The 14,001-nt window shown below is 43.3% G+C and overlaps 1 protein-coding gene across 4 annotated transcripts in view; it reads left to right on the top strand.

The window, feature by feature from the left end:
• Positions 1–14,001, top strand: part of LOC124038566 (cytohesin-3-like) — a 60,798-nt gene that overhangs the window by 20,215 nt on the left and 26,582 nt on the right. For all 4 annotated transcript variants that reach the window (XM_046354594.1, XM_046354596.1, XM_046354593.1 and 1 more), the window contains exons 2-5: positions 3,402–3,484; positions 3,692–3,756; positions 5,693–5,759; positions 6,076–6,194. In XM_046354594.1, the coding sequence (XP_046210550.1) occupies positions 3,402–3,484; positions 3,692–3,756; positions 5,693–5,759; positions 6,076–6,194 (334 nt within the window). The remainder of the gene's footprint in view (positions 1–3,401; positions 3,485–3,691; positions 3,757–5,692; positions 5,760–6,075; positions 6,195–14,001) is intronic.

Raw genomic sequence — 14,001 nt, 5'->3', positions numbered from 1 at the left:
GCAGGCTTAGTTAGTATAACCGTTATGTCATATTAGCAGGCTTAGTTAGTATAACCGTTATGTCATATTAGCAGGCTTAGTTAGTATACCCGTTATGTCATATTAGCAGGCTTAGTTAGTATACCCGTTATGTCATATTAGCAGGCTTAGTTAGTATAACGGTTATGTTACTGTAGCAGGCTTAGTTAGTATAACTGTTATGTTACTGTAGGAGGCTTAGTTAGTATAACTGTTATGTTACTGTAGCAGGCTTAGTTAGTATAACCGTTATGTCATATTAGCAGGCTTAGTTAGTATAACGGTTATGTTGCTGTAGCAGGCTTAGTTAGTATAACCGTTATGTTACTGTAGCAGGCTTAGTTAGTATAACCGTTATGTCATATTAGCAGGCTTAGTTAGTATAACGGTTATGTTGCTGTAGCAGGCTTAGTTAGTATAACTGTTATGTTACTGTAGCAGGCTTAGTTAGTATAACCGTTATGTCATATTAGCAGGCTTAGTTAGTATAACAGTTATGTTGCTGTAGCAGGCTTAGTTAGTATAACTGTTATGTTACTGTAGCAGGCTTAGTTAGTATAACCGTTATGTCATGTTAGCAGGCTTAGTTAGTATAACCGTTATGTTACTGTAGCAGGCTTAGTTAGTATAACCGTTATGTCATGTTAGCAGGCTTAGTTAGTATAACGGTTATGTTACTGTAGCAGGCTTAGTTAGTATAACTGTTATGTTACTGTAGCAGGCTTAGTTAGTATAACCGTTATGTTACTGTAGCAGGCTTAGTTAGTATAACTTATGTTACTGTAGCAGGCTTAGTTAGTATACCCGTTATGTCATATTAGCAGGCTTAGTTAGTATAACGGTTATGTTACTGTAGCAGGCTTAGTTAGTATAACGGTTATGTTACTGTAGCAGGCTTAGTTAGTATAACTGTTATGTTACTGTAGCAGGCTTAGTTAGTATACCCGTTATGTCATATTAGCAGGCTTAGTTAGTATAACGGTTATGTTACTGTAGCAGGCTTAGTTAGTATAACTTATGTTACTGTAGCAGGCTTAGTTAGTATAACGGTTATGTTACTGTAGCAGGCTTAGTTAGTATAACGGTTATGTTGCTGTAGCAGGCTTAGTTAGTATAACTGTTATGTTACTGTAGCAGGCTTAGTTAGTATAACCGTTATGTCATATTAGCAGGCTTAGTTAGTATAACAGTTATGTTGCTGTAGCAGGCTTAGTTAGTATAACGGTTATGTTACTGTAGCAGGCTTAGTTAGTATAACCGTTATGTTACTGTAGCAGGCTTAGTTAGTATAACCGTTATGTCATGTTAGCAGGCTTAGTTAGTATAACCGTTATGTTACTGTAGCAGGCTTAGTTAGTATAACCGTTATGTCATGTTAGCAGGCTTAGTTAGTATAACGGTTATGTTACTGTAGCAGGCTTATTTAGTATAACTGTTATGTTACTGTAGCAGGCTTAGTTAGTATAACCGTTATGTTACTGTAGCAGGCTTAGTTAGTATAACCGTTATGTTACTGTAGCAGGCTTAGTTAGTATAACTTATGTTACTGTAGCAGGCTTAGTTAGTATAACTGTTATGTTACTGTAGCAGGCTTAGTTAGTATAACGGTTATGTTGCTGTAGCAGGCTTAGTTAGTATAATGGTTATGTCATATTAGCAGGCTTAGTTAGTATAACGGTTATGTTGCTGTAGCAGGCTTAGTTAGTATAACCGTTATGTTACTGTAGCAGGCTTAGTTAGTATAACCGTTATGTCATGTTAGCAGGCTTAGTTAGTATAACCGTTATGTTACTGTAGCAGGCTTAGTTAGTATAACCGTTATGTCATGTTAGCAGGCTTAGTTAGTATAACGGTTATGTTACTGTAGCAGGCTTAGTTAGTATAACGGTTATGTTACTGTAGCAGGCTTAGTTAGTATAACCGTTATGTTACTGTAGCAGGCTTAGTTAGTATAACCGTTATGTTACTGTAGCAGGCTTAGTTAGTATAACTTATGTTACTGTAGCAGGCTTAGTTAGTATAACTGTTATGTTACTGTAGCAGGCTTAGTTAGTATAACGGTTATGTTGCTGTAGCAGGCTTAGTTAGTATAATGGTTATGTCATATTAGCAGGCTTAGTTAGTATAACGGTTATGTTGCTGTAGCAGGCTTAGTTAGTATAACCGTTATGTTACTGTAGCAGGCTTAGTTAGTATAACGGTTATGTTACTGTAGCAGGCTTAGTTAATTAGTTAGTATAACGGTCCTCGTACTGTAGCAGGCTTAGTTAGTTAGTATAAGCGTGCTCGTACTGTAGCAGGCTTAGTTGGTGTGTGTAACGGTCATCGTACTGTAGCAGGCTTAGTTAGTTAGTTAGTATAACGGTCCTCGTACTGTAGCAGGCTTAGTTAGTTAGTATAAGCGTGCTCGTACTGTAGCAGGCTTAGTTGGTGTGTGTAACGGTCATCGTACTGTAGCAGGCTTAGTTGGTGTGTGTAACGGTCATCGTACTGTAGCAGGCTTAGTTGGTGTGTGTAACGGTCATCGTACTGTAGCAGGCTTAGTTGGTGTGTGTAACGGTCATCGTACTGTAGCAGGCTTAGTTGGTGTGTGTAACGGTCATCGTACTGTAGCAGGCTTAGTTGGTGTGTGTAACGGTCATCGTACTGTAGCAGGCTTAGTTGGTGTGTGTAACGGTCATCGTACTGTAGCAGGCTTAGTTGGTGTGTGTAACGGTCATCGTACTGTAGCAGGCTTAGTTGGTGTGTGTAACGGTCATCGTACTGTAGCAGGCTTAGTTGGTGTGTGTAACGGTCATCGTACTGTAGCAGGCTTAGTTGGTGTGTGTGTAACGGTCATCGTACTGTAGCAGGCTTAGTTGGTGTGTGTGTAACGGTCATCGTACTGTAAGGGGCTTAGTTGGTGTGTGTAACGGTCATCGTACTGTAGCAGGCTTAGTTGGTGTGTGTGTAACGGTCATCGTACTGTAAGGGGCTTAGTTGGTGTGTGTAACGGTCATCGTACTGTAGCAGGCTTAGTTGGTGTGTGTAACGGTCCTCGTACTGTAGCAGGCTTAGTTGGTGTGTGTGTAACGGTCCACGTACTGTAGCAGGCTTAGTTAGTTAGTGTAACGGTCCTCGTACTCTAGCAGGCTTAGTTAGTTAGTTTGTGTAACGGTCATCGTACTGTAGCAGGCTTAGTTAGTTAGTGTAACAGTAACTGTCATCGTACTCTAGCAGGCTTAGTTAGTTAGTATATAACGGTCCTCGTACTGTAGCAGGCATAGTTAGTGTAACGGTCCTCGTACTGTAGCAGGCTTAGATAGTGTGTGGTGTCATGCAGTGTAAGAAGATGTATCAGCAGTAAAACTAAGAAGGTTTCTCTCTCTGTGATCTCTCTTCAGTACCTGAGGATCTCTCACTGGAAGAGAGGGATGAGCTGTCAAACATCCGGCGGAGGAAGAGAGAGCTGCTGGATGATATTGAGGTGGGTAGCCTTGAAGTTGCTGTGGCTCGGCTTAGTAGCTGGAAAAGCTTTAAAGAAGAGTGTTGTTTTTCTGATATGCTCGTGTAGCTTGTATCATTTTCTCAGAATGTCTAATCCCTGTCTGTCTCTGTTCATTAGGTTGAATAATTTTCTCTGAATGAGCTTATTCCAAGATACCAATTATATTACCTTTTCTTCCCCTCTCAGCGCTTGAAGTTTGAGATAGCTGAAGTCATGACTGAGATCGAGCAACTAACGTGTGTAGGAGAGAGGTGGGTGAACAGCCCATGGTCTCATTCACTGGTGCTCGCATTTGCTTTTCACTGTTCTAACTGCAAGACTGAACAAGTATGTGGTGTGCAGTGCTTTCAATCAGGTGATCTGTGCCGATGCAGTGATTTCAATCAGTCTTAGCAGGTGTACCATATCTAATGTCCTTACCCAAAATGTGACTAAACTACACTGCTCAAAAAAATAAAGGGAACACTAAAATAACACATCCTAGATCTGAATGAATGAAATATTCTTATTTAAACTTTTCTTTACATAGTTGAGTGCTGACAACAAAATCACACAAAAATTATCAATGGAAATCACATCTATCAACCCATGGAGGTCTGGATTTGGAGTCACACTCAAAATTAAAGTGGAAAACTACAGGCTGATCCAACTTTGATGTAATGTCCTTAAAACAAGTCAAAATGAGGCTCAGTAGTGTGCGTGGCCTCCACGTGCCTGTATGACCTCCCTACAATGCTTGGGCATGCTCCTGATGAGGTGGCAGATGGTCTCCTGGGGGATCTCCTCCCAGACCTGGACTAAAGCATCCGCCAACTCCTGGACAGTCTGTGGCGTTGGTAGATGGAGCGAGATATGATATCCCAGAGGTCCTCAATTGGATTCAGGTCTGGGGAACGGGCGGGCCAGTCCATAGCATCAATGCCTTCCTCTTGCAGGAACTGCTGACACACTCCAGCCACATGAGGTCTAGCATTGTCTTGCATTAGGAGGAACCCAGGGCCAACCGCACCAGCATATGGTCTCACAAGGGGTCTGAGGATCTCATCTCGGTACCTAATGGCAGTCAGGCTACCTCTGGCGAGCACATGGAGGGCTGTGCGGCCCCCCAAAGAAATGCCACCCCACACCATGACTCACACACCGCCAAACCGGTCATGCTGGAGGATGTTGCAGGCAGCAGAACGTTCTTCACGGCGTCTCCAGACTCTGTGACGTGCTCAGTGTGAACCTGCTTTCATCTGTGAAGAGCACAAGGCGCCAGTGGCGAATTTGCCAATCTTGGTGTTCTCTGGCAAATGCCAAACGTCCTGCACGGCGTTGGGCTGTAAAGCACAACCCCCACCTGTGGATGTCGGGCCCTCATACCACCCTCATGGAGTCTGTTTCTGACCGTTTGAGCAGACACATGCACATTTGTGGCCTGCTGGAGGTCATTTTGCAGGGCTCTGGCAGTGCTCCTTCTGCTCCTCCTTGTACAAAGGCGGAGGTAGCGGTCCTGCTGCTGGGTTGTTGCCCTCCTACGGCCTACTCCACGTCTCCTGGTGTTCTGGCCTGTCTCCTGGTAGCACCTGCATGCTCTGGACACTACGCTGACAGACACAGCAAACCTTCTTGCCACAGCTCGCATTGATGTCCCATCCTGGATGAGCTGCACTACCTGAGCCACTTGTGTGGGTTGTAGACTCCGTCTCATGCTACCACTCGAGTGAATGCACCGCCAGCATTCAAAACTGGCCAAAACATCAGCCTGGAAGAATGAGAAGTGGTCTGTGGTTACCACCTGCAGAACCACTCCTTTATTGGGGGTGTCTTGCTAATTGCCTATAATTTCCACCTGTTGTCTATTCCATTTCCACAACAGCATGTGAAATTTATTGTCAATCAGTGTTGCTTCCTAAGTGGACAGTTTGATTTCACAGAAGTGTGATTGACTGAGTTACATTGTGTTGTTTAAGTGTTCCCTTTATTTTTTTGAGCAGTGTATTTTATAATGTCATCTATCAGCCTGCTCAGTTTCCTATCATTAGTTGATTCAATCTGGCTCAATGTATACAGCACTAATGGGTCTGTCTGAACAGCTGAAGGTTGAAACGGTACCTTTTTACATGTAAAGTTGCTGTTTTTTAAAAGTTGGTTTGTTGTAATAGAAGGTTATTCATGGGTTTTCTTCCATGTCATGTCTCACAGCAAAATGACACAGAGGAACAAACAGATTGCCATGGGGAGGAAGAAATTCAACATGGATCCTAAGAAGGTATTTTCAGGTTGAAATGTTTATGACCAGAGCCTCAGGGTTCAGGGATGGCCACATTTTCAGTCTTTTATTTCAGCTCTGGGATCGCTTTTGGTGGGGTTGTGTCCAGTAATGTACCCCAGTGATATAAAAGCTATGTTTACGTTTGTACGTATGGCCCAGGCTTCTTTGGTGTCCTCTTTTATTTCAGTCCTGGAATGGCTTTTGTGGGTGTTGTCTAGTAATGGACCCCTGTCATATACTGCTGCTCTGATAGAATCGTTCACCAATGATTGAGATTAACAGTCCACTGTCTGTCGTCCAACTTGTGTTCCAGGGGATCCAGTTTCTCCTGGAAAACAACCTTCTGCAGCACACCCCAGAAGACATCTCTCAGTTCCTCTACAAGGGTGAGGGCCTGAACAAGACTGTCATCGGAGATTACTTAGGGGAGCGGTAAGCCATCCCATGCAATTATTCACCCCCTTGGTATTTTTCCTATTATGTTGCCTCACAACCTGGAATTAAAATATATATTTTTTTGGGGGGGGGGTTGTAATCATTTGATTTACACAACATGCCACACAAAATATTTTTTTATTGTGAAACAAACAAGAAATAAAAACAAAAAAACAGAATTTGAGCGTGCATAACTATCCCCCCCCTCAAAGTCAATACTTTGTAGAGCCAACTTTTGCAGCAATTACAGCTGCAAGTCTCTTGGGGTATGTCTCTAAGCTTGGCATCTAGTCACTGGGATTTTTGCCCTTTCATCAAGGAAAAACTGCTCCAGCTCCTTCAAGTTGGATGGGTTCTGCTGGTGTACAGCAATCTTTAAGTCATAGCACAGATTCTCAATTGGTTTGAGGTCTGGGCATTGACTAGGCCATTCCAAGACATTTAAATGTTTTCCCTTAGACCACGCGAGTGTTGCTTTAGTAGTATGCTTAGGGTCATTGTCCTGAAGGAAGGTGAACCTCTGTCCCAGTCTCAAATCTCTGGAAGACTGAAACAGGTTTCCCCTCAAGAATTTCCCTGTATTTAGCACCATCCATCATTCCTTCCATTCTGACCAGTTTCTCCAGTCCCTGCTGATGAAAAATATCCCCACAGCATGATGCTGTCACCACCATGCTTCACTGTGGGGATGGTGTTCTCAGGGTGATGAGGTGTTAGGTTTGTACCAGACATAGTGTTTTCCTTGATGGCCAAGAAGCTCAATTTTTAGTCTCATCTGACCAGAGTACCTTCTTCCATATGTTTGGGGGAGTCTCCCACATGCCTTTTGACAAACACTAAATGTGTTTGTTTCTTTAAGCAATGGCTTTTTTTTGTGGCCACTCTTCCGTAAAGCCCAGCTCTGTGGAGTGTATGGCTTAAAGTGGTCCTATGGACAGATACTCCAATCTCTGCTGTGGCGCTTTGCAGCTCCTTCAGGGTCATCTTGGGTCTCTTTGTTGCCTCTCTGATTAATGCCCTCCTTGCCTGGCCTGTGAATTTTGGTGGTCGGCCCTCTCTTGGCAGGTTTGTTGTGGTGCCATATTCTTTACATTTTTGAATAATGGATTTAATGGTGCTCTGTGGGATGTCCAAAGTTTCGGATATTTCTTTTATAACCCAACCCTGATCTGTACTTCACAACTTTGTCCTTGACCTGTTTGGAGAGCTCCTTGGTCTTCATAGTGCCCCTTGCTTAGTGGTGTTACAGACTCTGGAGCCTTTCAGAACGTGTGTGTGTGTGTGTGTGTGTGTGTGTGTGTGTGTGTGTGTGTGTGTGTGTGTGTGTGTGTGTGTGTGTGTGTGTGTGTGTGTGTGTGTGCGCGCGCGCATATACTGAGATCATGTGGCACTTAGATTGCACACAGGTGGACTGTTTTTTGAACTAATTATGTGACATTTTTGATGGTAATTGGCTGCACCAGATCTTATTTAGGGGCTTCATAGAAAAGGGGGTGAATACATACGCACGCACCACTTTTCAGTTTTTATTTTTTTACAACAGTCATTTATTTTCACTTCATCAATTTGAACTATTTTGTGTATGTCCATTTACATGAAATCCAAATAAAAATCCTTTAAAATTACAGCTGGTAAGGCAACAAAATAGGAAAAACACAAGGGGGTGAATACTTTTGCAAGGCTCTGTATCTGCCTAGTAGAGATACTGTTTTCCCTCCCTGTCATACTTATAAACCCGTGCTGCAGATTTATGTCCACCTCTTGATTAGTCCATTCGTTCCCTGATTCTGAGGCCATCTCCACGGGTTATTATGGTTTGGATTTATTGATGAAAGTGGCCACCTGGTTCCCTCAGAATACAAATCACCTTAGTAACAATTTGTCGTGGGTGTCTCGCCACCCCACTTTGAACACCTGACTAGCCATAAAAAAATAATTAATTTCCCCATTTAACTCAGCGCAGAAACACACTCTCAGGTAAGAAGTCGGGGGCCGACTTGGGACTGAAGATACAGCAGTTTATATGACTTAAAGACAACACTGCTGGCAGCTACAGATAACTCACTACACGACCAAAAGTATGTGGACACCTGCTTGTCCAACATCTCTCATTCCAAAACCATGGGCAATAAGTTTTATTTCAGGTAGGCTAGTTCAGAACAAGTTCTCATTTGCAACTGCGACCTGGCCAAGATAAAGCATAGCAGTGTGAACAGACAACAACAGAGTTACACATGGAGTGAACAATAAACAAGTCAATCACATAGTAGGGGAAAAAATAATCTATATACTGTACATTGTGTAAAAAAGGCATAAGGAGGTAGGCAATAAATAGGCCATAGGAGCGAATAATTACAATTTAGCAGATTAATACGCGTGATAAATGATCAGATGAACATGTGCAGGTAGAGATACTGGTGTGCAAAAGGGCAGAAAAGTCAATAAAAATAAAAAACAGTATGGGGATGAGGTAGGTAAATTGGGTGGGCTATACACCGATGGACTATGTACAGCTGCAGTGATCGGTTAGCTCCTCAGATAGCAGATGTTTAAAGTTGATGAGGGAGATAAGTCTCCAACTTCAGAGATTTTTGCAATTCGTTCCAGTCGCAGGCTGCAGAGAACTGGAACGAAAGGCGGCCAAATTAGGTTTTGGCTTTAGGGATGATCAGTGAGATACACCTGCTGGAGCGTGTGCTACTGGTGGGTGTTGCCATCGTGACCAGTGAACTGAGATAAGGCAGAGCTTTACCTAGCATAGACTTGTAGATGACCTGGAGCCAGTGGGTCTGGCGACGAACATGTAGCGAGGGCCAGCCGACTAGTGGTGGGTGGTATAAGGTGCTTTAGTAACAAAACGGATGGCACTGTGATAGCGGCGGTGGCGGTTATGATATCGTTTAGTACCTTGAGCGTGGCTGAGGTGCACCCTTGACCGGCTCGGAAACCGGATTGCACAGTGGAGAAGGTACGGTGGGGTTCGAGATGGTCAGTGATCTGTTTGTTGACTTGGCTTTCGGAGACCTTAGATAGGCAGGGCAGGATGGATATAGGTCTGTAACAGTTTGGGTCCTGGGTCTCCCCCTTTGAAGAGGGGGATGACTGCGGCAGATTTCCAATCCTAGGGGATCTCAGATGATACGAAGGAGAGGTTGAACAGGCTGGTAATAGGGGTTGCGACAATGGCGGCGGACAGTTTCAGAAATAGAGGGTCCAGATGGTCAAGCCCAGCTGATTTGTATGGGTCCAGGTTTTGCAGCTCTTTCAGAACATCTGCTATCTGGATTTGGGTAAAGGAGAAGCTGGGGAGGTTTGGGCGAGTAGCTGCGGGGGGGGGGGGGTGAAGCTGTTGGCCGAGGTTGGAGTAGCCAGGAGGAAGGCATGGCCAGCCATTGAGAAATGCTTGTTGAAGTTTTCGATTATCACGGATTTATCTGTGGTGACCGTGTTACCTAGCCTCAGTGCAGTGGGCAGCTGGGAGGAGGTGCTCTTGTTCTCCATGGACTTTACAGTGTCCCAGAACTTTTTGGAGTTAGAGCTACAGGATGCAAACTTCTGCTTGAAAAAGCTGAGTGTGTATTGGTTCCTGACTTCCCTGAACAGTTGCATATCGCGGGGACTATTCGATGCTATAGCAGTCCGCCACAGGATATTTTTGTGCTGGTCGAGGGCAGTCAGGTCTGGAGTGAACCAAGTGCTATATCTGTTTTTAGTTCTGCATTTTTTGAACGGAGCATGCTTGTCTAAGATGGTGAGGAAGTTACTTTTAAAGAATGACCAGGCATCCTCAACTGACGGCATGAGGTCAATATCCGTCCAGGATACCCGGGCCAGGTCGATTAGAAAGGCTTGCTCGCAGAAGTGTTTTAGGGAGCGTTTGACAGTGATGAGGGGTGGTCGTTTGACCGCGGACCCGTAGCGGATACAGGCAATGAGGCAGTGATTGCTGAGATCCTGATTGAAGACAGCAGAGGTGTATTTGGAGGGCAAGTTGGTCAATGGATAATGTCAATTAGGGTGCCCATGTTTACAGATTTAGGGTTGTACCTGGTGGGTTCCTTGATGATTTGTGTGAGATTGAGGGCATCTAGCTTAGATTGTAGGACTGCCGGGGTGTTAAGCATATCCCAGTTTAGGTCACCTAACTGAACAAACTCTGAAGCTAGATGGGGGCGATCAATTCACAGATGGTGTCCAGGGCACAGATGGGTCGGTAGCAGGCAGCAACAGTGAGAGACTTATTTCTGGAGAGATTCATTTTTTAAATTAGAAGTTCGAACTGTTTGGGCATAGACCTGGAAAGTATGACAGAACTTTGCAGGCTATCTCTGCAGTAGATTGCAACTCCTCCCCCTTTGGCAGTTCTATCTTGATGGAAAGTGTTATAGTTTGGTATGAAATCTCCAAATTTTTGGTGGCCTTCCGAAGCCAGGATTCAGACACGGCAAGGACATCAGGGTTGGCAGAGTGTGCTAAAGCAGTGAGTAAAACAAACTTAGGGTGGAGGCTTCTGATGTTGACATGCATGAAACCAAGGCATTTTTGATCACAGAAGTCAACAAATGAGGGTGCCTGGGGACATGCAGTGCCTGGGTTTACCTCCACATCACCTGAGGAACAGAGGAGGAGTAGGATGAGGGTGATGGAGTTGGTCCCCCCTTTGCTGCTATAACAGCCTCCACTCTTCTTGGAAGGCTTTCCACTAGATGTTGGAACATTGCAGCGGGGACTTGCGATCATTCAGCCACGAGAATTATTTAGGTGAGGCACTGATGTTAGGCGATTAGGCCTGGCTCGCAGTCGACATTCCAATTCATCCCAAAGGTGTTCGATGGGGTTGAGGTTAGAGCTTTTTGCAGGACAGTCAAGTTTTTCCACACTGATCTCGACAAACCATTTTTACATGGACCTCGCTTTGTGCACGAGGGCATTGTCTTGCTGTAGTGTTAAGGTTTCCCTATCACTGGAACTAAGGGGCCTAGCCTGAATCAGGAAAAATAGCCCCAGAACGTTATTCCTCCTCCACCAAACTTTACAGTTTGCATTGTGCATTCGGGCATGTAGCATTCTCCTTGCATCCGCCAAACCCAGATTTGTCCGTTGGACTGCTAGATGGGAATGCGTGTTTCATCACTTCAGAGAACAGGTTTCCACTGCTGTGAGCTTTACACCACTCCAGCCGACACTTGGCATTGTGCATAGTGCTTTCATGAAGCTCACAACGTACAGTTCTTGTGCTTACGTTGCTTCCAGAGGCAGTTTGGAACTCTGTAGTGAGTGCTGCAACTGAGGACAGGCTATTTTTATGCGCTACGCGCTTCAGAACTCGGCAGTCCCATTCTGTGAGCTTGTGTGGCCTACCACTTTGCAGCTGAGCCGTTGTTTCTCCTAGACGTTTCCACTTCACAGCACTTACAGTTGGCTGGGGCAGCTCTAGTATGGCAGAAATTTGACCAACTGACTTATTGGAAAGGTGGCATGTTGAAACTCACTGAGCTCTTCAGTAAGGCCATTCTACTGACAATGTTTGTCTATGGAAATTGCATGGCTGTGTGTTCGATTTTATACACCTGTCAGCAACGAGTGTGGCTGAAATGGCCGAATCCACTAATTTGAAGGGGTGTCCACATTGTCTGTCCCATTGTAATTACAGATGTGTGTGCGAGATAAACCCTTATGGAAGGTAACTGATTTTCAGGTTTTGCACATGTAAAAACATGTGGTTTTGGAACATTTCACATGTAATGGTATTTCATATGTGATCACATCATTTATCACGTGGATTAATGGTGATTCCCTGAACAGTGGATAGGATGTCACCGGAACATCACAAAATAGTTGCAGTATTGTGTGTAGATTGAGGGGGGGGGGGGAACAATCCTAATCCATTGTAGAATAAGGCTGTAATGTAACAATGTGGAAAATATCAAGGGGTCTGAATCATTTCCTAATGCCCTGTATTTGACACACTTTACCATATGATTACACTGTATGTTTATTTATACAGTAACTATTATTCAACATGTCGTCACCTGGGATTTGAACCCACAACCTCTTGGTTCATGGCATTCCGATCTTCCTGCTATGCCACAATGTCTGTTGACTGATTTTTCACCTGTATTCCTACACTTTGGACATCAAAGTAAATCTGTGTTGTTGAAAATACTCTGAAGAAAAACTATATTTGTCATAGTGATACAGGAGTATCATTAATCCAGAATAATATGCCCCACCAACATTAGACAACTATACAGAAAACCCTCAAAGTTATGTTGAGAGAATAAATCAGATTAACTGATAACTAACTGATAACTAACTAAAATAGCAGGCAGATGGCACTCTGCTGCTCAGTGTAGAGATGTACTATAGGTCATGAATGTGTAGGGGACTTCTGAGAATGCTACAGACTTTGTGGTGCAACAGAAAGATTAACATACCCCAAATCCCAGGTGGGGTAATATTGAAATTCATAATGTCATTAATTAAAAAACTTTTTTTCTTTACACAGCATTCCACTTCCCTTAAGCCCCATACCATTTAATTTCTTCCCTTACAAAACAAACACATGACAGTGCTAATTAAATATAATCATATGTATTAAATTTAGTTTCACATGTGAGGACAATAACATGTTTTCACCTCACATTGAAGAATTGAAGATTCACATGTGAAATTGGATTTTCACACGTGAACATCGGACTCTGTTTTACATGTGAAAGACGTTAATTGTATTTTGCGAGTTAACGTTTTCACGTGTAGTTTCACATTATCACATGTTGCTTTTGCATATTGTCATGTGAAACACGTGTGAATTTCAAATGTTTTTCCGTGAGGGAGTGGGAGAGTCTGTCTTGAATGACACAATCAGATGGGGTCTTTGATCAATGTTTTAGTAATCTTGTCCTGATTTCCACACTTTTCTGAACTCCTGTTGATACAATACAAGTTTAGATTTTCTCAGATGAATGTTTTAAGTGAGATATTGACAAAATTCTGTAGTACATCAATAATACAACTGTTTTTATTAGTATGATTGGTTCTTTAGAAGAGATTCTTTCTTAGATATTTCTCTATTTACTTAACTTTGTTTGGTTGCCTTCTGAAGTTTGAGTGATTTTATTTATTTATATATAAATACACTGCTCAAAACAATAAAGGGAACACTAAAATAACACATCCTAGATCTGAATGAATGAAATATTCTTATTAAATACTTTTTTCTTTACATAGTTGAATGTGCGGACAACAAAAAAATCACAAAAAAATGATCAATGGAAATCAAATGTATCAACCCATGGAGGTCTGGATTTGGAGTCACACTCAAAATTAAAGTGGAAAACTACAGGCTGATCCAACTTTGATGTAATGTCCTTAAAAGAAGTCAAAATGAGGCTCGGTAGTGTGTGTGGCCTCCACGTGCCTGTATGACCTCCCTACAACGCCTGGGCATGCTTCTGATGAGGTGGCGGATGGTCTCCTGAGGGATCTCCTCCCAGACCTGGACTAAAACATCCACCAACTCCTGGACAGTCTGTGATGCAACGTGGCGTTGGTGGATGGAGCTAGACATGATGTCCCAGATGTGCTCAATTGGATTCAGGTCTGGGGAATGGGCGGGCCAGTCCATAGCATCAATGCCTTCCTCTTGCAGGAACTGCTGACACACTCCAGCCACATGAGGTCTAGCATTGTTACATTTTACATTCTTGCATTAGGAGGAACCAAATTGGGCCACCTTATGACATCCAGTAGAACAGTCACTTTACAATAGTCTCTAAATCTTAAAGGGGGGGGTCTGAAGGAT

The sequence above is a fragment of the Oncorhynchus gorbuscha genome, linkage group LG06 (assembly GCF_021184085.1).
Source record: "Oncorhynchus gorbuscha isolate QuinsamMale2020 ecotype Even-year linkage group LG06, OgorEven_v1.0, whole genome shotgun sequence".
Classification (NCBI taxonomy): domain Eukaryota; kingdom Metazoa; phylum Chordata; class Actinopteri; order Salmoniformes; family Salmonidae; genus Oncorhynchus; species Oncorhynchus gorbuscha.
The sequence above is the reverse complement of the archived record's forward strand: the minus strand, read 5'-3'. Positions and strand labels throughout refer to the sequence as shown.